The 21,334-nt window shown below is 40.9% G+C and overlaps 1 protein-coding gene across 8 annotated transcripts in view; it reads left to right on the top strand.

Annotated features, from left to right (window-relative positions):
• The window catches only part of LOC125454788 (ETS-related transcription factor Elf-2-like), a 138,441-nt gene that overhangs the window by 98,416 nt on the left and 18,691 nt on the right, over nucleotides 1-21,334 (top strand). For 7 of the 8 annotated variants that reach the window (XM_048536022.1, XM_048535997.2, XM_048536013.2 and 4 more), the window contains 4 exons: nucleotides 1,983-2,096; nucleotides 14,842-15,015; nucleotides 16,647-16,733; nucleotides 19,277-19,469. In XM_048536022.1, coding sequence (XP_048391979.1) covers nucleotides 1,983-2,096; nucleotides 14,842-15,015; nucleotides 16,647-16,733; nucleotides 19,277-19,469 — 568 coding nt within the window. The remainder of the gene's footprint in view (nucleotides 1-1,982; nucleotides 2,097-14,841; nucleotides 15,016-16,646; nucleotides 16,734-19,276; nucleotides 19,470-21,334) is intronic. The other variant, XM_059640099.1, reaches the window with a different exon arrangement.

Below are 21,334 nucleotides of genomic sequence, written 5' to 3'. Positions count from 1 at the left end.
TTTCATTTTATGTTATTATCTTTTGCAGTAGAGTTACGATGACATAGAAAATGGATTGCATTTCTGCTTATAGCTTAGAAGTTTGAAATGGGTCAGAGAGTGGATCTGACTAAACACTGCTTAAGGAGTTTTCTTTTCTGTTTAAAATGGAAGCTTTGGGAAACCAAATGCTTTTTGAAACTGGGCTCATTTAAATTCTGGCAACTAGTTAGAGGTGGAAGCTGATTTTGGCTACAGCTTCCTTATAGCTGTTACATATCTGGACGGTGGCCTTTTAAAGGCAGTTGTTATTCTCCAGTTAACTTCTATTCATTTGAGTTCCATCGTCTCATAAATCTGAATGTGTGGTTTCTAATGTCCCAAAAAAGAAAGGACGGAACTACTTCACTTCGACAACACTTGTTACTTTTGCTATGTTGTGCTTTCGGGACAAAATGATGTTGGGCTGCAGGTGTCTGAATGTACAACCTCAGGCTGATTGGTTGGCATTTACTCCTGAGTGTGACAGTCTTGGCAGACTGATACGAGCATTAATCCACTTTGTAGTCAATTTTTATTTTTCAAATTACGCACCTCTTTGTCAGAATTGTGGCAGGAATTGCATCAACTGCTGATGTCACCTTAGTTGAAATGCATCCCAGAATTTAAATTCACTAACTGCTGCAGTTTCTTTTCTTTCAAAGGTTGCTTTCAATTGTTTTTCAAGAGCCAACCTCATGAGGACCTGTATGCAGATTACATAGATGCCATTTGACATTTGTCAATGCGAGTCAGAACATTTTCTGGCAGCATTCTAGCTGTGGAGCAATGTTTAAAGTCTGCTTTATTTATTATTGAATTTATTTATTGTGGAATTATTGAGCGGCAAGGCTGTGCAAAAATTGAAAAATAAATTCATGGCTGCTGTGCAATACTGAGATTTTTCTCTGCTTCTCTCAGATACTGTGCATGCACGAGGCAATGGGAGGGACCATAAATGGTACTTGTATGCAACAACTTTCGGAGAGGTTTCTTCACAGATAACATGGATCACGTGTTTTGTACAATTATCTGTTTTGTGGTGTAGCATTACATACAGATTTCCAGTTTGTGTCTATTAATTGACTGCCCAAACCAGGACAGTTGCACAAGATTTAATGGCCAACCTCTTTGTACAGGAGCCAATTCATTCATCCTTAACTTTTTAGTTTTGTCTTCCTTGGTACTTAGCAAGGTGAAAAATATCAGTGTTGGAAAATTCCTCGTTCTTCTGCTTTTGCTATGCAGAGTTAGCAGGAAGCAGTCCATATTTAGTATGCTCCCTGAAGAAGATGCCTTAGAGCCTTTTGTTCTGTTTCCCAACTTGTCAGTCGTTTATGTAGCTCTGTGAATGAGATTACCCACACATTCTGAACTGTCAGCACCTTTGTATCTCCCAATGGCTTATTCTCAATAGGCACTGTCTAAATTCCTCCTAACTGTACAGGTGTGAAAGAAAGTAGGCATTTGTCTATCCTGGATTCTAATTTATTTATCAAACACTGGAAGATCTGTATGCTTTCCTGTTGGTACACTATTGCATTCCCCCAGTCCTAATTGAGCAGTATTTCCAAACAAGAGCTTGGTTTCGCTTCTCTTGTTTGTTTAACAGCGAATGCGTCTCGCCGAGCTTGTCCTGACATCTTCCAGGTTAAATGGAGTTGCACAGCCATGTGTTTGTAACTGCTGTCGCTCGAAAGGCTGATCAGAAATTGGGGCTCAACTGCAAGTAGGCAGGAGCTCAGAATGAGAACTTGACCAACTCGTGTTGGAGGAGTGACCGTGTGGGAAGGGATTCTTGGAAAGTTGTAATGTTAAATAACTTTCTGTCAAAAATTGTATTTAAAGACGAGTCTGTGAAAAGATTTTTTTAAAAAAAATTGCAACTTCAGCCTCTAATATTCAGCTAACTTAAAATCTTAATACAATACTTTGGCTTATGCACTGTTTTCTTAATTTCACAGTCGAAGCATCGGTCCATAGCAGTCATGTCCACTGTACAGATAAGACAATTGAGGCAGCAGAGGCATTACTCCATATGGATTCTTCAGCCAGCCTGAGGGATGACAAGAATAGTGGTATGTAACCTCTTTCCCAAGTTTAAAGGTTTACTCTGAAACATACAAAGTAAAGTCTATCTTGTACAACCCGTACCAACTCTTTTACCCTTTGAATAAGTTTCTTCTTATTATTATTTCATGAACATTTGTTTGATATGAGGGTTAATGTCCTTACAAAAGGTAGATCTTCTGGTGCTGAATTATTCTCACTGCAAAGTTGCTCACATCACTGAAATTCTCTTCTTTGCCAAAAGTTAGGGCAAATTGCTTCACCTGAATTCTGCCTTAATTGTAATTAATTCACAGAATGTGGTCCATGAGATCAGTCTATGAATCTCAGAATTTGAACTGACTGTGCTGACTGCAAAAATCATATTGGAGTCACGTTGAAGAGATTGTATTAAAGTTTGTGGGCATAGTGCACTTTGGTCGTAGGATCCTTTTCAGGATTAAGAATGTTATTGAGCGTGCTTTTGACTTGCAGTGTGTGTTTGGCAGCAGTTGCCTCAAATAAAAGATCTTCAGGGAGGATGGACCCAGTGGACTTGGTTTGTGCCCTCATTTGTAACCTTGGGGTCAGAAATACCTAAGGTTTCTATCAAAATTACTGAAATCATCAAGCTCATTCAGAATCCATTGTTGGAAAGATTTGGGTTTAATTTTTCTTGTTCTACGTTTTTTAATTTATGGAGATTGGTTTGTGTCACGGAAATTCCTTCCTCTGTCTTAAAGTCTTTGCTCAGTAGTTAAGCCTTGGTGTGAAATGAGATCCACGTTTGTTCAGTGTTATTCACAGAGCTCTTGCAATATAGCACTTAGCCTCAGTGTGCTTGTGCTGGAGAGGGAACAGTCAATAATTTCTGAAGCCCAAGACTAATGAGATCGGTTGACAGCTAGCAGTGCCTCGTGTCTGAAGAAAGCAAAGCTATTTCAGCCTCAAGCATATCTGTGTTTGAACAGTTTGGAGCAGGGCCGTTGGTAGTTGGTGAGGGCGACTGATTTATTGGCTGGTTGAACTAGCGATAGAAACATGAATAGACACTAAATGAGAGGCCCTTTGCATGATACTTCAATTAACATTTTGGTGGTGGGATCCTCAAAGTTTTGGTTTGTGGTGTGCATTATAGCACATCATTGGATGGTTGGGCCGAGGAGGAAGCCAAGAGTTTTAATCAACAAATGCAATTTTTGAAGGAGATATGTCAACATCTCTGAAATCGTTTGCAGATTTCCATTTGCTGTGTGCTTCAGAATTGCTGTGTGGATGCTGATGTGTTCTCCTAGGCTGACATGAAGTTCTTCTCTACAAAGGAAAAAAAAGAACAGGGCTAGATCCTTCAATCCCACTTCACCACTCGGTGAGATTCTAGTTGATCTTCTATCTTAACTGCTTCTTCCAACACTATTCCCGTATTCCTTGACTTCCTTACTATCTAATAATTTCGCAGTCTTTGACTTGGCTATGTTAAAGTATCGAGTTCCCACAGCATCACTGGGTATTGTATTCCAACCCTGTGAGCAAAGAAATTTGTTTCTGATCTCACTGTATGAGGCCACCCCTTACTGCGAGACAGCCATCTCTAGTTCCAGGTTTCCCTGTCAGGAGAAACATCCACCTTGTTTCGCCCATAAAGAATTTTATACTTCAGTCAGATCATTACTGATAAACTCTAGAATTTGTCTCTTGAGGAAATCTCGTTTGTCCAGGAACCAGCTTAGTTAACCTTTTGTTATGCTGTCTCTACGTCGTTCCTTCGATTAAACAGTGCAGAATGATGCATCATTCTCTGTGTGGTCTGATCAAGGCTCTATACAATTTCAGTAAGACTTCTTTCCTGTCTTGTAGTAAAAGCTGTAAATAGTTGACATTTCTAATTGCCTGCCGCACATTCACATTGCGGTTTACAAGGACGGATGTCAAAGTCCCAATGTATGCTGATATACCCCAAACTCAAACCTGTTTCTAAAACAAGTCTGATTTCTACCTATCCTTCAAAATTAGTAACTGCACATTTCTCTACATTTATATGCCAGTTGCCATGGTCTTGCCCACTCAGTCTGTTTACATCCCTCTGCAGCCTCTGTGTCCTCTTTTCAGTTTCACTTCCCACCTAAGTTTGGATCGTCATGAGTAAGTTTGGATGCATTACGTTTGGTACCTTGCTGGAAGTCATTGATTTGATCGGAATGGTTGACATGCAAGCACTGATGCTGGTGGTAACCCACTAGTTACAGCAGTAGTGATAACGGTTCCTGATCTCACATTGTTGAAAATCACTAAATCTATGCGTTTATATTTGTCAACTGTTTTCAGTTATGATTACTACACATCATTAAACATACTTTTAAATACTTTTCTGTTACCATTTTCATCCTAGTTCGCTTAAAATTCAAATGACCAAAGTATCGGCTTTTATTTGGAACTCCAGTAACAATAAACTTGTTATTTGCAATGCTTTTTACATCTTAATTCCTTTCTTAATGGCTTTCATTGACAGTCATAGCCTCTCTCAAAAGCAAGTGGTTAAATCTGCTATTTTTCTTAGAGCTGTGAGCTATGTACTCAATTTTATTAATAGAATTACATAGAAATTGTAGCACAGAAACAACTCATACCAGTGCTGTCGGAGTCTCCTTCCACCTAATTTAGCGAATCCTATCAGTATTTCTTCTATTCCTTTCTCCTTTGTGCAATAATCTAGTTTCTCTTTAAAAACATCTTTGCTATTACTTCAGCCACTTCACGTTTTGAAGTTTTACATTGTTGATCTTTTGAAGTACGGACTCTGCTGAAAAAAGGCACATTTTCTTGAAGCTTTGCATCTGCACTCACTTTTTTTGCTTTTATAGTAGTGTTTCTTGCAATTTGTCCCAATGAGTACAAGATGAAATTCTTTGAGAAATGTATCTTCTATCATAGTTACTCGAGCTCCACATTTTAACAATTCTCTGTGTAAAGAAGTTTCTCCTGAATTCTTCATGGGAATTAATAGCAACTGTTACAATTATGACTCTGAGTAATGGACCCAATCCCCTTCTCATATCCCCTTGGAAATACCAAATATTTTCTGTCTCCCATATCACATACTTTCATAGTTTTAAAGATGTCTGTTGGGTCAGTCCTTAGCTTTCTCTTCCAGAAAGGAGAATTCCTGTCTGGACAGCCCTTAGTACAGTTAAAACCAGACAGATTATCACCCTTGTAGACCTTTTGGTTTCTGTGCCTTTCTAATAACAATGTGTTCAGAAAATAAGGTGTCAAAAAAACTATATAATACTCCAGTTATAGTCTAACCAGGGCTGTACATCAACACAACTTCTTTTCTGTTTGTGTAGAAATAAATTCAGGGTTTCTTCTGTACCATTGTTAATATGCTACTATTTTTAATGTTTGTAGATCTGTACCTCAAGATTAGTTTACTTCTCCGTTTAAATTGATAGTTCTCCTTATTTTTCCAACCAAAATGTGCCATGTTATACTTGTCTACATTGAAATTTAATTTCCTTTTACATCATTCTTCAAATTTGCTTGAATGTTGCCAGTTTTTTTCCGTGTTAATTGTGCCTCAGTTTGATGTCACCGCAAATGTTTTCTGATTCCAAGTCAATAATCAGCACTAATCCCTACAGCGCCTCGATCCTGCCCTTTTGTTGATTGCTCTGAAGGAGAGCCATGTCGGACTCGAACTGTTAACTCTGCTTCTCTGTCCAAAGATGCTGTCAGACCTGCTGAGTTCCTTGAGTATTCTTTTGTTTTTAATATTTCCTTCCTTCTGTCAGTCTGAGTAAAACTACCTTTTAGCATCTTTTGTTTGCTGCCTTTTAGCCATCTTGTCATCTGATATACTATTTGACCTATTCTCTGCTTAATTATGAGTTTACCATGCACTTTATAGTTTAATTCTATACTGTGTGCTTACTTTTTCAGCATGCATCCAGATTAGCAACTGCATTGTTTAACTGCTTTTCTCAAGCCTTTCGCCCTTCTAGCTTTCCTTCACGTTTTGAAAAATGAGAGCCTGTATCAGAAGTTTTATTTATGTTGATGATTCATAAAGCTGAATGAATATGTCTGCAAAAATGATTTTCTGATTTTAATAAGACTGTACCGCTTCTATTTTGTATCTGATAAACCAGAAAATGCTTGAAGAGCACTTGGTGTTACTGAGAGTTGATGTCCTCATATCATTTAATTAGTTTATCTCCTGTAACGTCCAACTCAGGAGAATTGTGGCCAGATGTAGTTCTGAGTTGCAGTGGAGTTGAAGACAATGTTACTTTGAATGTTTAACTGTGTGCAGTCCCTTTACCTGTCTATGCGCTGCACTTATCACAGAGAAAGTGTCAGTTTTAACCAGACCTAATATCATCCTCATAAATCTTTATTTTCCATGCCTTTTTAATATTGATATGTCTAGAGAAAAAGGCAACAAAAACAATACACTAGTTGTAGTTTAACCAAGGCCCTATGTTAACACTGCTGACTGTGCAGAATCCTCCAGACAGACCTGGTGCCCAGGCAACTTGGCAAGAGGATTGGTTAAAGGGCACTGGGGATTATTAAATGAATGCCAACGAAGGGCCATTTTACTGGATGGGGAGGTACGTAGGATGGAATAGAGTTGGAAAGATGAAAATGGCTGGGCTAGTAAGATATTCTTACATGGAGAGAGACTGAAAGCCAGTATTAAGAGTGTGGTGCCCTGAACTGCAACTTATTTTTGTTAACAAGGGGTATTTACAAAGAACGCTAGAAATTCAGAATTTATCTTTTTGTTAAAGTAAAGCCTTCAAGTGTGATCGATTTAAGACAGATGTCAGAAGCAGGTTCTTTACTCAGAGAGTGGTAAGGGCGTGGAACGCCCTGCCTGCCAATGTAGTTAACTCAGCCACATTAGGGTCATTTAAACAGTCCTTGGATAAGCATATGGATAATGATGGGATAGTGTAGGGGGAGGGGCTTAGATTAATTCACAGGTCGGCGCAACATCGAGGGCCGAAGGGCCTGTTCTGTGCTGTATTGTTCTATGTTCTATGTTCTGTGTTCAGAAACGCTTGCAAAATGGTGTCAGGATTGGCCAGGGAAGACTACCTGGACCTGGAACCCTGATGTAAAGAGTTGTGATTGGAATCAGTTGCAAAAAACCTCAAGGCTCTCATTTGCAAAATTCAATCTTTCATGAGAAATAAGGGAGGAAAAGAAGAGTTGGTTACAACTTTTAAAAATGCCTACCTTTACCCTTGCAGCTGAGTTGGCATTGTATGTTTTTAATGGCTTTTGAGTTCTGACACTTTACTTGGGTGCCAGCTTACGGCCGTTCACTTTAGCAGGTCCTGTGGTGGGGACATCTGGTGGCCAGATGTAGACATTTTAGCATGGCAAATGGAACTCTTTTCAAACTAGGAACGTGACAAGTTTATTGACTTTACAATCCAATCCAATATACAAGCTTAGCAGATATGCTATGAAGTTGTTTGTATTAGTCAGGGGAAATTGCCTATATTTTCCTACTAATATAGAATGCTGAAGGTGGTTCTGACGTGACTGAGTGAATCAGTAGGAATCTCGGCCATCACTGTAACAATTGTGCTGTAGTGCAGAAAGTGGAGGAGGCGAAAGCACGAGTAACGCGAGACAGTGGGAATTGCTGATGCTGGAGAATCTGAGATAACAAGATGTTGCGCTGGACAAACACAGCAGGCCGAGCAGCATCAGGAGCAGGAATGCTGACGTTTCAGGCCTAGACCCTTGTTCAGAAATGGGGGAGTGGAAGGAGGTTCTGAAATAGAGAGAAAGGGAGAGGCGGGTGAAGATGGATAAAGGAGCAGATAGATGGAGAGGAGACAGACAGGTTAAAGAGGCGGGATGGAGCCAGTAAAGGTGAGTTAAGGAGGAGATAGGTCAGTCCAGGGAGGACGGACAGGTCAAGGGGTGGGATGATGCTGGTAGGTAGGAGACGGGGGTAGCGTTTGAGATGAGAGGAGGGGCTAGGTGGGAGGAAGGACAGGTTAGGGAGGTGGGGACGAGCTGAGCTGGTTTTGGAGTGTGGTTGGGGGACGGGAGATTTTCAAGTTTGTGAAGTCCACATTGATACCATTGGGCTGTAGGGGATTCACAAGCTTCAAAATCTCCTGTCCCCTGACCACATTCCAAAACCAGCCCAGCTCGTCCCCGCCTGTCTTTCCTTCCACCTCTCGCCTCCTCCCACCTCAAGCCCCACACCCACCTCCTACCTACCAGCCTCATCCCGCCTCCTTGACTTACTTATCAGTCTCATCCTGCCTCCTTGACCTGTCTGTCCTCCCTGAACTGACCTATCCTCACCGTAACTCCCCATCTACACTCACCTTTTATTGGCTCCATCCCCACCTCTTTGATCGGTGTGTCTCCTCTCCACCCATCTTCTCCTTTATCCGTCTTCCATCCGCCTCTCCCTCTCTCCCTAATTATTTCAGAATCTCCTTCTCCCCTCCCCCATTTCTGTAGAAAAGTCCAGACCTGAAACGTCACCTTTCCTGCTCCTCTGCTGCTGCTGGGCCTGCTGTGTTCATCCAGCTCTACACTTTGTTATCTCAGTACTGTGACCCACTGGTTCCAGTGTTTAGGAATGACAGTGTCACCACTGTGAAGATCTTTCACTGTTCATGTTTTCGATGGTGCTTGTATTTGGGATATCTCGGGTCTCGGGCCATTAGAAATTGCAAAATGTGAAAAATAACAATACCTCTGAGGTAATTAAAAATGTCAATAAAATGTCTTAACCATTCTCTGATTCACTTGGCAATGTCGGAATCTCCTTGGGTCTTTGTAATGTTAATAGGAAAAATATAGGTAGTTTCCTTTGACCAATACAAACAACTTTATAGTATATCTGATAAGCTTGCACACTACATTTGCCTCACAATTGCTAGAAGCAATCAATAATGGGACGTTTATTGTGAAGCTCTCATCTGGAATCCATGTATGTCGTGTTAAGTGATCACTTTCATTAACCAAGTTAAAGACTGAATCACTTTATTTTGTCATTTTGATTGTTGTCTAAAATGGGGAGTGGGGAAGGAAAAACACCTGTTTATTTTAAAGTGAAGGAATTGTGCTCTCGCACTCTTTCTCTCCTTGCTCGCTCTCTATTGCGATTTTGATGTTACTTGCTGTTTCATGCACTTTCCCTTTGCTTGCACACTCGTTCTCTTGCTCAGTTTCTCTGTCCCTCTTGCTATCTCCTGTTCTTGCTATCTCTCCCATCTTTGCAGTCTTGCTCTTTTTTGTTCTCAATCTCTGTCATGTATTCACTCTGTGAAACTATTCCAGTTCTCCGGGAGGTTTCTAGTGGGTTGGAAACCTGCTAATGTCACGCCTTTGTTCTAGACAGGAGGGAAATTGGCCCGTCGGCGCAATATCTGTTATTGCAAAACACCAGAGTTTTATTCAGGAAGCAACAGCAGGCCATTTAGAAAAGCCTAACACAATCAAAGTCAGCATGGTTTTGTGAAAGGGAAATGCATTTTGACAAATTTGCTCGAGTTCCTGAATGATATGATGAGCTCAGTTCATGAAGGGGAACCAGCAGGCATCTTCATAGCTTCCCTACAGCATGGAAGCAGGCTGGTCGGCCCATCAAGTTATCACCGACTCTCCGAAGAGCATCCCATTCAATCCCCACCCCCTTCCTATCCCTGTACCCATCCATTTCTCATGGCTAACCCACCTAAGCCTACACATTCCTATGAACTATGGGCGATCTGCCTAATGGGAAACCAGAGGAAAAGGTGCAAACTCCACCTGGATAGTTGTCCGAGGGTTGAATTGAACCCGGCACCCTGAGCGTTGTGAGGCGGCGGTGCTGACCATTTGAGCTACCATGCTGCCCAAAATGTATTAGGATTTTTGGAAGACATCAGCAAAGTGCCCCAAAAAAAAGGTGATTACTCAAGATGGGAGCTCCTATTCTACCACCCATCTCCCCTCATTCCACCCACCCAACCCTATTGCTGCACCAGGATCCTTTACATGTATCCGAAAGGTGCAGGCAGCTCTTTGATATGACAGCTTCTACAAAAGCAGCAACTGCTGCCTCTGTGTTGCTCCCTCAGGACTGCATTGAAGTATCTGCATGAGTGAGGCTCGAACTGTCCAGTTCCTTTCTTGCAGATCCTGGGTGAGGAAGGAGGAGGTCAAAGATGGATTCTTTGCAAGTGAAGTTGAAGTGAGGATTGATTCACAGGCAGAAGGCAGAGACTCAGGTTTAGTGGGCCTTTTCAGGTTTAAAACACTTGTCCAGTGCCACACAGATCGGTCCTTGAGCCTCAATTACTTACTATTCCTTTTGCACCCTGCCAATAATATAACCAAATTTGCTGCTTAAACATAAATAGCTCCGCGGTTAGGCTGTGATGATGGTAAAAGGTTATCTGTGAGGGGATGTAGATAGGTTGAGTGAGTGGGCAGAAACTCGGTGGATGGAGCTTAATGTATAAAAGCATGAGACAATGCATTTGGTAGGAAGAATCAAAAGGCACGTTTATTGAACTTGGGGAGAAACTCCCAAAAGAAGTGGAGAGAGTGTACAAAATTAACATGGATAGTTGTCCAAGGCCAGAATCAAACCTGGATCCCTGGTCCTGTGAGGCAGTAGTGCGAACCACTGTGCCGCTCCTTATTATAATAACCTTCCAATAGGAAGCCCTCAGTGACAGGAGACTCGACGGGCACGGCAGCTGAATGGGTTGAGGGCTCCCTCTGTAGTTGGAACAATAACAAATGCAGCCCAGAATACAGCAAATACCAAATTAGAGTTTGATTTTAAACTTCCCTTCCAGGCCACACTGCTGTTTTTCCCATTTTTCTGATTGCTGAACAATGGTTAAATTGCTTAAACATGTTCATGTCACATTAAGCACAGACCTACATGATTTACTTTTGTCATGTAGGTATCCAGGTTTGACTCTGAAAAGTGTGGATGAAAGATATTTGCTTAAAGAGAGAAGACTTTGGGGCAAAGCATGTCTATATTACTGGGAGCTAATTCTCATTTGAAATTATGTTTGACAACATTGTGTACTCACAGATCTCATTGATAGGGAAGAACGTAATAAAAACGTTTTGCTGGAAGCTTGCATGACGCTTGAGGGTATTTTGAAGTGTATGAAACAAAAATCAAATATCAGCTGTTGGGCACACTTCCTGATTTGCATCCGTAGTCTTCAAGTACTGAGTGTTTCTGAGATGATACTTGCTAATGTTTTTGAAGCCCTTTCACCAAACAAGGCTTCGACTCCTGGCGACTTGCAGCAGCTCTGCTGTGGAATTAGGGTGCATCGTCAGCTCTCTCTCTCTCTCTCTCTCTCTCTCTCTCTCTCTCTCTCTTTTGCTCACTTTCACTATCACGCGCCCAGCCTCGGCAACAGAATGACGTTTTATGCGTTACGATGTAATGCTTGTGTGGCTTTAAAACTGCGTATTCTGTTTACTAAGAAATGATGTGTAATCTTGGCTTATTGCTTCTGAATTGTAGCCAGGATCTGATAGTTTCGTTTTTGTCAGTGTGTTCTGGATGATTACAGGATATTGATAGGGAGATATTGCAACAAGGCAGTGCTCAGTATGTAATGTATGAATAATGTCAGAAGACGAGCAGGTCTATTTTTGAGCCTAATATATCTGTTTACTGTACAATTCTAGGTTTTACACTGCCTACTGAATGATATCATCTGTTTCTGCATCTGTTTTGCTAATTTTTAAAAAAATAAAACTTATGCAAATGCTTCCTCATTCTTTCTTTCCTCTGTGTCTTTTTGTTCTTGCCCCTCTCTCATTGCTGCACCAGGATCTTTTATGTGTATCCGAAAGGTGCAGGCAGCTCTTTGATTTGGCAACTTCTACAAAAGCAGCAACTTCTGCCTCTGGAATTGCTCCCTCAGGACTGCATTGTAGTACGTGCATGAGTGTGGCTTGAACTCTTCAGTTCCTTTCTTGTAGATCTGGGTGAGGGAGGAGGAGTTCAAAGACGATTTCTTTGCAATGAAGCTGCAAAGGAAGGAATGAGAAACCATTGACCAGCTTATAATATGTATAAGTGGAACTAAACCAGGATAATGGAGGCGACGCTTTGGAGGATGACTGTGGTTGATTTGGGCCAAAGGCTGCAGAGCAGCCAATTTACTTTTTAAAATTTAGTTTTGAACAGGAATCCATCCTGCATCCTATTCCAGTTGGTTGGCACAGTTTTCCTCAATTACAGGGACCCGCTCCTGGTTTGCAACTGCATTTCATGAAGATTGAACCCTCTATTTTGAAAGAAGAGAATTGCATCCACACTTTAACATCTCTAGACTTGCTAAAGTACTTCCTGTTCAGTCAGTAGTCAGCATTGAGACACCAGATATTCCGAGAGAAATCATTGCGGCAAATGGCTGGCTGTTCTTTTTTCTGTTCACCATGCCTCACTTAGCTCTAACAAAAGACTGAGGGAAACCTGCTCCTCTTTGAGCCATGTCATGGCATATTCAAAGGCTAATTTGGAGTTATTGCAAAGTGTGGCTTAATGCATCACCCAAAGTGAAAGCCACAGGCATTACGGAGAAGTGCCAGCCTGTTTTTCCATGCTCATGTTTTGGGAGAAACATGAACCCATAACCTTCTGAACAGTTAAGTCTAGTTGGTGACAAGTTGATAAGTGATTAATTTTGTTCGCAGAACTTAGTGGTCTTAGAAATAGATTCTGGAACCGTTATCTACCGAATTGAGGATTTTGAGTATAAACTCTACTATTTACAAATGGAGCTAGAGAACAAATGGAATCATAGACTGGTTAGCCTGATATTAGTAGAAAGGAAAATGCTAAAAGTCCAATGTAAAAGATTTAATGGCAGTTTAGTTGGAAAACCCGGGACAGAATCAGTGTGGATTACAACAGGGAAATCATGCTTCATAAATCTGCTAGTATAATTCAAGGAGGTAACTGGTAGGGTTGATAAGGGAGAGCCAGTGGATGTGGTTTACTTGGACTTCCAGAAGGGTTTCACTAAGGTCTTATATAAGAGATTAGCATGAAAAATTAAAGTGAATGGATTGGGTAAGGGGACATATATACAGAACTGGCTGGAAACAAAAGAAGGAATAAGTGGGAAGAGGGTACTGTTTGGAGGTGGAATTTAAACCATAATTATGTTGAATTGCAGATCAGTCAGAATACCAGAGAGCCTACTCCTGCTCCTCATTCCTATGTTTCTGTGACACTCTCTGAATTATTGCGCTTATAATAGGGGGATAATTTGAAATGTTAGTTTTGGGGGGAGGTACTCCAAGGCACTGAATTTCTATAATCATTTCTATTTTGACCAGTTGCTGCAGATGAACAACATCACTGAGGTGATACCACATTGGTTGCATGTAGTCTAGATCAGGTTAAAGTAACTGTGGCATGCTATCCTGTTTGTCAAAGCACAGGAAAAAGATGAGGTGTACCTTTGGGAGATTTGTGGAAAAGCATGAGGGAAGAGGGGGAGGATTAGAGTTTTTAGCTTTGTTTCCTTTCAGTTTAAAGAAAACACTCGGAATTGATTAGTTGTTGAGATCAATCACTTGCACATCTTTAGTTAATTGACAGCTTATTTGGGCAGGAAGCAATCATTTTGGAGCATGTCTCCTGTTGCAATCATGTACGTAAAGAACTTGCCCAGATTGCTTGAGTGAAACTTAAAACCTCTTGTTAACTGTTTTTAAGCAATTTAATTAATTTATCATTGTTTTGCATGAATCCTGTGAAATTAGCAGTTAATTCATTTACTCAGCCCCGAATTTTCCAAGTATTTTCAGTAATTTTGCAGACCTTGCATGGCATATCGTCATGACCGAGCTGCTAATCCTTCTGTCTTTTAGCCATGTTATTGTGTGGTCAGTTGAAGTTGCGTGAAAGAATACTTTTAAAGTTGTTCTTTACGTTAGACAATTGAATTACAATGTTTCAGCGCAAGTTTATTGCTTTCATCAGCACTTAAATTATTGAGCTTTTTAAGTCACATTGTACGTTTTTAAAACAATGTTTTATCAATTTGCATAATGTTGAGCTGTGGATATTCACCAGTCTTGGCTTCCAGAGTTAAGATTTACCTATCAATGGGCACGACCACAGAGAGCAATAAAGCAGTTAGCTATGAGACATAAAAATTTTCATTTGGGCTTGCTTTTGAGACATCTCACTTTTGTCTGTGCACAACGTTTAAGGAAAGTCTACAATGCCATTAACCTCCCTGACTTGCAAATCAGCAAACTGCAATTCCTCTTTTGATTTGATTAAATTACTTGATTTAAACTCCTACTCCTTTATTGCTTGAACTGCTCTTTCGGGATTAATTAACATGGTTTAGATGCTATTCCACTTTAGTCTTGTTCCTTGTGGATTGATCTGTGCTTGAGGTACAAGCCAGTATAAAACGATACTATACCTGGGGGCTTGTGGTGAATGTAAAGAGATGTTTTTGCTCCACTTAAAAGGTGAGACCTCCTGTACCCAGTTCCTTGCTGCTTTTGAGGCTGTTAATGATTATTTAGGAAATGTTTTGGATTGTAACAAGAAAGGGCATTGATTTATTAAAGATGGAGGTAACTTTGTTGGAAAGTGTACCAAGTTGAGTTGCGTACTGGGTATGAAATGTGCTGTGTCTTTAAGGCCACTTATTTTTATTTAAAGGATATCAATAAGGTGTCAATAACAAAATCTTCACCTTTGTTAAGTTTAATCTTTGAAACTTACTTGTGCAGTCCAGGTATTCGTGCCCCCCTGTGTGTCGACCCCGGAATTTGTCCATGCTGCCATGAGGCCTGACGTGATCACGGAGACAGTAGTGGAAGTGTCGACAGAGGAGCCTGAGCCAATGGACACGTCTCCTGCGTTACCAATACTAGAAACCCCAGAGCCAACCAAAAAGAAGAAAGGTACAAAGCACTTTTTCAACATTGCAAGTAGTGAAATTTCCAACGAGTATCTGGACGTTATCTCGAACAGGGCGTGTTATCTACGGTTTCTCGAGGACAGTTTACACCTTTTTCTTCCTGAAAACATTTTAAGCTGAAAGTGATTAATACACACAGTTTTGTAACTCGGCAACATATGATATGACTTTTTAAAAAAAAGTGCTTCTCTTTATTGGTAAGATTTCTTTTGACAATTTTCAACTGACCTAATCCTAGCTGCGGGCCACAATGTTAAATTACCCCGGACTGGCATCATTTGACACTGCATTGCATGAAATTACCAATTCAGTTGGCTGGTACAGGGAATGAAACTGTCTGTATTGATGCATTTTGAGATTTGCAATGAAGGTATAGTTAAGAGACTTTTGAGACTGCTTTACTCTACATCTGGCATTTGCAGAGGGTTAACTTTTCTTTTTGAGACTATGTATGAAAATTCCAGTCCCCAACATTGACATTTTGGTTGCAAAAATTGAACAAAATATTCTTTTGCAAATGAGTACTTAAAAGTTAAAATGTGGTGCTGGGAAAGGCTTTTGAGTACTGATCTGCTGTCAACTATAGTGATGATTGAGCCATCCATCTGGGTCTTTTGCTCCTATGATTTTCAATGTGTTGTGATTGACAAGTCATGTAGCTTTAGTCTATTTTGGCTTGCCTGCCCAACGCTCTTGACTTTAGATCAAAATTCTGCGTCCTCAGTGTGGATAAAGGTGTTGTCTTGTCTGACAAGGAATTAAATGTATAAAAAGACCCCCTGGTTTAATCCTCACACTGTAAATCTTTGCTACTATCTGTCAGGGTAGGAGTTGAAATGCCATTGTTGGGTTTTGGGAGGGAGCTTGATGTCCTGCGAGAAAGTTTGCACCCAAATGAATGTCTGGCAACACTATGCTGTTATAATCCCAGAGACAGTAAGAACTGCAGATGTTGGGAGTCGGAGATAACAATGTGGAGCTGGAGGAACACAGCAGACCAGGCAGCATCAGAGGAGCAGGAAAGTTGCAATTTTGGGTCGGGTCCCTTCTTCCGAAAATCCCTCAGCCTTCCTGTTAAATCAGCTTTGAACACAGTTTCGCTTGGGTGCAACGTAAGGTACTGCAGGACTGTTTATGCCCATAGAGTTGAGTCTTAGTTGAAGTCTGTTTCCATTTTCTTTCAGGGATTGAGAACTTGAGAAACGGTGGGGTCTAAAATGCCGAACAATTGGGAATTTGGGAAATGGTGTGTTCTCCTCTCTTCCACTCCGCTCTTCCCCCCCCCCCCAAAAAAAAAAAAAATTTGAGGCAAGTGCTTACAAGGCAATTTCACTGAAATTTTAAGTAACTTACTGTCAGGCTGAAGCCAGAATCAAATTAAGGTACTTCTTAAGAAAAAAATCCTTTTTTTTCATTTTATTAATAGTCACCCTTTCAGCACTAATTCAAAATCAGCAGTAGCCAAAACCACAGTCTTAGTTTTTTGTTTGTAACTGGCCCATTCCTTTTTTTGTTTGCAGCAGTTCAGCTATATAATTGGACTGGGGCCAGAGTTGCCCTTTTCACTAATTTAGTGAGATTTATAGTAAATGAGCATTCCAATGTGTCTTACAGCTGGTCGAAAACCAAAGAACCAGCAGTCTGAGTTGCCTAATAGTCCGTCGGAACTGTCTGTGAAAAAGAAGGCTAGAGAAGGGAAGGGTAAGTGTAGCTGTCAAAAGGTGAATTCCCACGCTGTCAAAACCACGGGAGGGGAGAGGGCGTGAATTCTAAGGATTTTTCACATTTCAGCAGATCAGGAAATTGGGGATGAACCTGGTTGAAAGTTCACCGCCAGACAGTTAAACCCAGGTTTTTGGAGGCACAGCACTGTGCCATCTGTAATCACACTAATGCGCCAATGTTAAGTAAATCACTGGTAGCTTGTTAGTGAGGTGATGGGAATGGTTTTCTTGGTATAAGACTACAAGCTGGGCAGCAGGGTCACCCACACCGAGATTAGAGATGCTGGTGTGTTGGTGAACTTGTATAACTGGTGAAATCTTTTTGTGGAATTCCTTTAGCTCAGCTGCCTGAAACACACTGTCTTAACCCCTTCTGGCACTTTGCACTTGCACTGGTTTTGCATTTTAATTGCTCGAAGATGTTGCTGTTGCAGAATGTGAATGCACGTAACCGATAGGTGGGGACATTTATCCGCTGAAACTGAGCCAGGTAAACTCTTGGCTTCCATTCTCGATCTGGGCTGAGTTTCTTTATCTCAGTCCGTGCTGTAGTGTCGACAGGGTGAACGGACTCATTGGCCTCAGTGCCCAGACGTTGGGATTGGACAATTGGCTGTTGAGTAGCTATTTAGCAGCCTCTGCTAAAAGTGGACAGTAGAGCAGCGTTGCAGTCCTTTTGCAGTCAAATGGTTCGCTAACCCTCATTGTTCAGACTCTCACCTGAAATAAGGCCATTTGTCTGAAGGTTCTCCACTCTCCCCATATCCCAGACTTTTATTCCCAGCAAGGAACCCAGTGCTTGGGAGAGAAAGCTAATGGGCTCACAAACCAATTGGCAAGAGTTGGGGTGTTACGGGCAGAATCCCATTTGCACAGAGAAGTCATGTGCATGAGAAGTGAATAATATTCTCCTGATTCAATTGAATTAAAGCCTTGTTCTTTCTGGGAGGGAAAGAGGGCCGAATCAGTTGTTTTCTTACAAGTCCCTTTGTGTTCCTAATTCCTCCAGTGTTGGCTGGCAAAAGATGGGAGTGGAATTGCTGGAACTATGCAGTGACTCGGGGCATTCCCTGGAAGGGATAAGCTTAAAAACAAATTTGTGAAGGATGCGGAACATTATAGAAAGGTTTATTTCGACTTGAGAGTTGCAGCTGCATGGTGGAAGCTCATCGCTTGAAAAGCTAGGGAAGGTTTGTTTTTGCACAGAAACTTTTTTAGAGAAATATTAAAACTTATGGGCAAAAGCATGAGATGGGCCAAACAGTCCCTCCTGTATTGTAAATGCCCATGGTGTCTGCTAGAAAGTCCTGTAAACTAAGAATCAAGAATGAGAATGAGAGTGCCATTAAAAGTTAATGGTCAAAGAAGCAAAAGCAACATGAGGAAAAGATTTTTGCCCAGTGAGTTATTAACATCTGCAGTGCATTGCCCAGGATTCCGTCAGAGGCAGGTTCAGTCAAGTCTTTTGAGAGAATTAGACAGCTGTCTGATGAAGATGAATGTACAGGGTTATGGGGAGCAGACGGGGAAATCACATGAGAGTTGCATTGTTGAACCAGAATTGGTATAGACACGATAGACTGAATGGCCTCCCTTGTAACTGTTTGACATGATGAGTTAGAAATTCCACATGCAATTCCTTGTTACAGTTGCCATTTAGGCTCACCCTAGCATGAAGACTCTGAAGGTGGGTACCTGAGGGTGACAGTGCTGTGTAACCAAACAACAGTATAGGACAAAAGCAAAATACTGCAGATGGTAAATTGAAACAATCAGAGAATGCTAGAGAAACTCAATGTCTCTGGCAGCATCAGTGGAGAGAGGAATTAGAGTTGATATTTTAAGTCTGGTATGACTTCTAGAAAACTAAAGAGTTGTACCAGACTCCAGCAGAATTAACAGATGCCTTTGGGAGTAGGCAGGAGGATTGGAATTTAGGCAAATAATTTATTGCTCTTTTATATGAGCTTTAAAAGATTGTACTTTGTCCTTATCCTCAAGATTATAATTGATTCTAAATCGAAGAGCCCTTTAATATACCACTGTTACGTTGCCATTTAAATAAAATCTAACATTTAGCAGAAAATACATATGATCTAGCCCTTAGCATTACAATCTTCACTTCCCTTGAAGGCCATGCCGAACCTGTTTGGTGGTCCCTTTACTCCTCCCTAAAGTCTGTCTGTCTTGCATATCCCAAGTAGTCAGGTGAGTCCTTCCAGCTATTTTTAGTGTCTTCTCCGCTGATACTTGTCAGCTTGGGCTAAGCAGGTGAGGAATGGCTGTCCCCTGCTCATTGCCTTCTGTCTCAGTAGATATTAGCCATTCAGAGGGGAAAGTGAAAGGGAACTTAATTCTGCATTCCACTGTTTTCAGTTTGTTCATCATTCCAACTGTTTGCTGCCTTGCACGTGAGACATGTTGATGAAGAATATGCGCTTTATTCCCGCTCAGCTCCTTCATGTGCCGTTAACTCTTAAACTTTGCACTTGCATATTCTGCTGTGTTTTGCTTCCTCAGGGAACACTACTTACCTCTGGGAGTTCCTTCTCGACTTACTGCAAGACAAAAACACCTGTCCGCGGTACATCAAGTGGACTCAGCGGGAGAAGGGCATCTTCAAGTTGGTTGACTCGAAGGCAGTTTCCAAGCTTTGGGGCAAGCACAAGAACAAGCCAGACATGAATTATGAGACAATGGGTAGGGCACTAAGGTAACGGCACGTTTATTTAAAAAAAAAAATCAGTAAATCAAATGTAACCCACAGTAGTCATTGAATTTACAACCTTGCAGCATTTATCTGTTTCTAAAAATAATGCCTTGGTTCAAACATAGATTTCATTGTACAAATTCATTTTAGGAGCAGTTCTAAAGTGAAAATTTGTCTTTCAGTGAGCTTTGGCACTGAAACAAAATGTTTGATTGGGATTGTCAGTGCATTACAACCTTCTCTTGGTGAAATGCCTTGCAGTGCGTGTCCAATCAAATTAACTATTCACGACTGTGTTTGGAAGAAGGGAAATCTACCTGTTCATAATCTATTTGTAAAATGTGACGATTTAATGGTCTACAGAAAATATTAAATATTCTACTTTTTAATACTCTACCTTTTAAAAGAACAACAAAATGAAGTGTTGTGGTTGTATTAATCGATGGCTTGAGCAGAGAATTGTGGTTCTGAATTGCTGTCATTCTACCATCCTCGTTAAGGACATCAGAAGCACTGTATGTCTGCTTTAAAGATGCGCTGTAGCTTGCATGTACCTATCCAGGAGAACTACGTGCTGTGACATACAGGAAAGCCAGTTGCTGATTCTGCCATATTGAATTCATTCATCACATCTGTATTTCTTGTGCAAAGACTTTCATTCTCAACTGACTTGATCATCTCATGGTTTGTTATATTAGCATCTCAAGCTATTTCTAGCCCATTGTAACTTCGCCTTCTCCATCTGAGAAAGCTGCCCTGCACTATATTTGCACTGTGCTGGCACTGGATTGCATTTGGGGAAGGGACACAGAAGTTGCTACATTGAAAACAAGTGTAAGTTGTTATGTAAGTTTATACTTTTAAGTAGATTGGTTCACTGCAAGATACTTTGGAAGATGAATTGTCTTTTCATCTCATCAAGCATAGAAGAGAATATTTTAGTTTTGATATAGACAGCTTAGTTCAGTTGAATCTCTTAACCTATATTAAAAGTGTAGGGGCATTCTATAGGGAGAAATCAGGAAGGCACAGGGGGGATACGCGATAGCATTGGCTGATAAGGTTAAGAATAATCCACAGAGATTCTATAAATACATAAAGAGCAATAGGGTAACGAGAGAGAGGATAGGGCCTCTTAAAGATCAAAGAGGTCGTCTTTGTGTTGTACCTCAGGAGATGGGACAAATACTAAATGAATATGTCGCATCAGTTTTTACTGTGGAGAAAGGAATGGAGTCTAGAGAAATAGGCATTGATGTTTTAAAAACAGTTCACATCACAGAAGAGGAAGTTCGTGTGGTGTTGGAGAACATAAAGATGGATATATCTCCAGGACCTGATCTAATGTATCCCAGAATGTTATGTAAAGTAAGGGAGGAAATTACGAAACCCCTTGCAGAGACACTTGCATCATCTGTAACTATGGGTGAGGTACCTGATGACTTGAGAGTGGCAAATGTTGTGCCTTTGTTGAAGAAAGGTTGCATGGGGAACTATAGACCCGTGAGTCTGACTTTGGTTGTGCATAAATTTGCAAGTTATTATAAAAGATAGGATTTATGGGTATTTAGAGGCAAAAATTGTTTAAGACTAGTCGTCGTGGTTTTGTGCGAGGAAAATCGTGTCTCTCAAAATTGATTCTTCTTGCAGAAATTACCAGAAAGATTGGTGACAGAGTAGTTGACGTTGTTTATTTGGATTTTAGTAAAGCCTATGACAAAATTCCGCATGGTAGACTAATTAGTAACGTTAGGTCACATGGGATTCAGGGTAAGTTTGCCAGTTAGAAACATAATCAGCTTAACGGCAGGAGACAGAGTAGTGGTGGAGGGTTGCTTTTTGGATTGGAGGCCTGTGACCAGTGATGT

Source organism: Stegostoma tigrinum, chromosome 1 (assembly GCF_030684315.1).
Source record: "Stegostoma tigrinum isolate sSteTig4 chromosome 1, sSteTig4.hap1, whole genome shotgun sequence".
Taxonomy (NCBI): Eukaryota; Metazoa; Chordata; class Chondrichthyes; order Orectolobiformes; family Stegostomatidae; genus Stegostoma; species Stegostoma tigrinum.
This window is presented reverse-complemented; position numbering and strand designations above follow the sequence as displayed.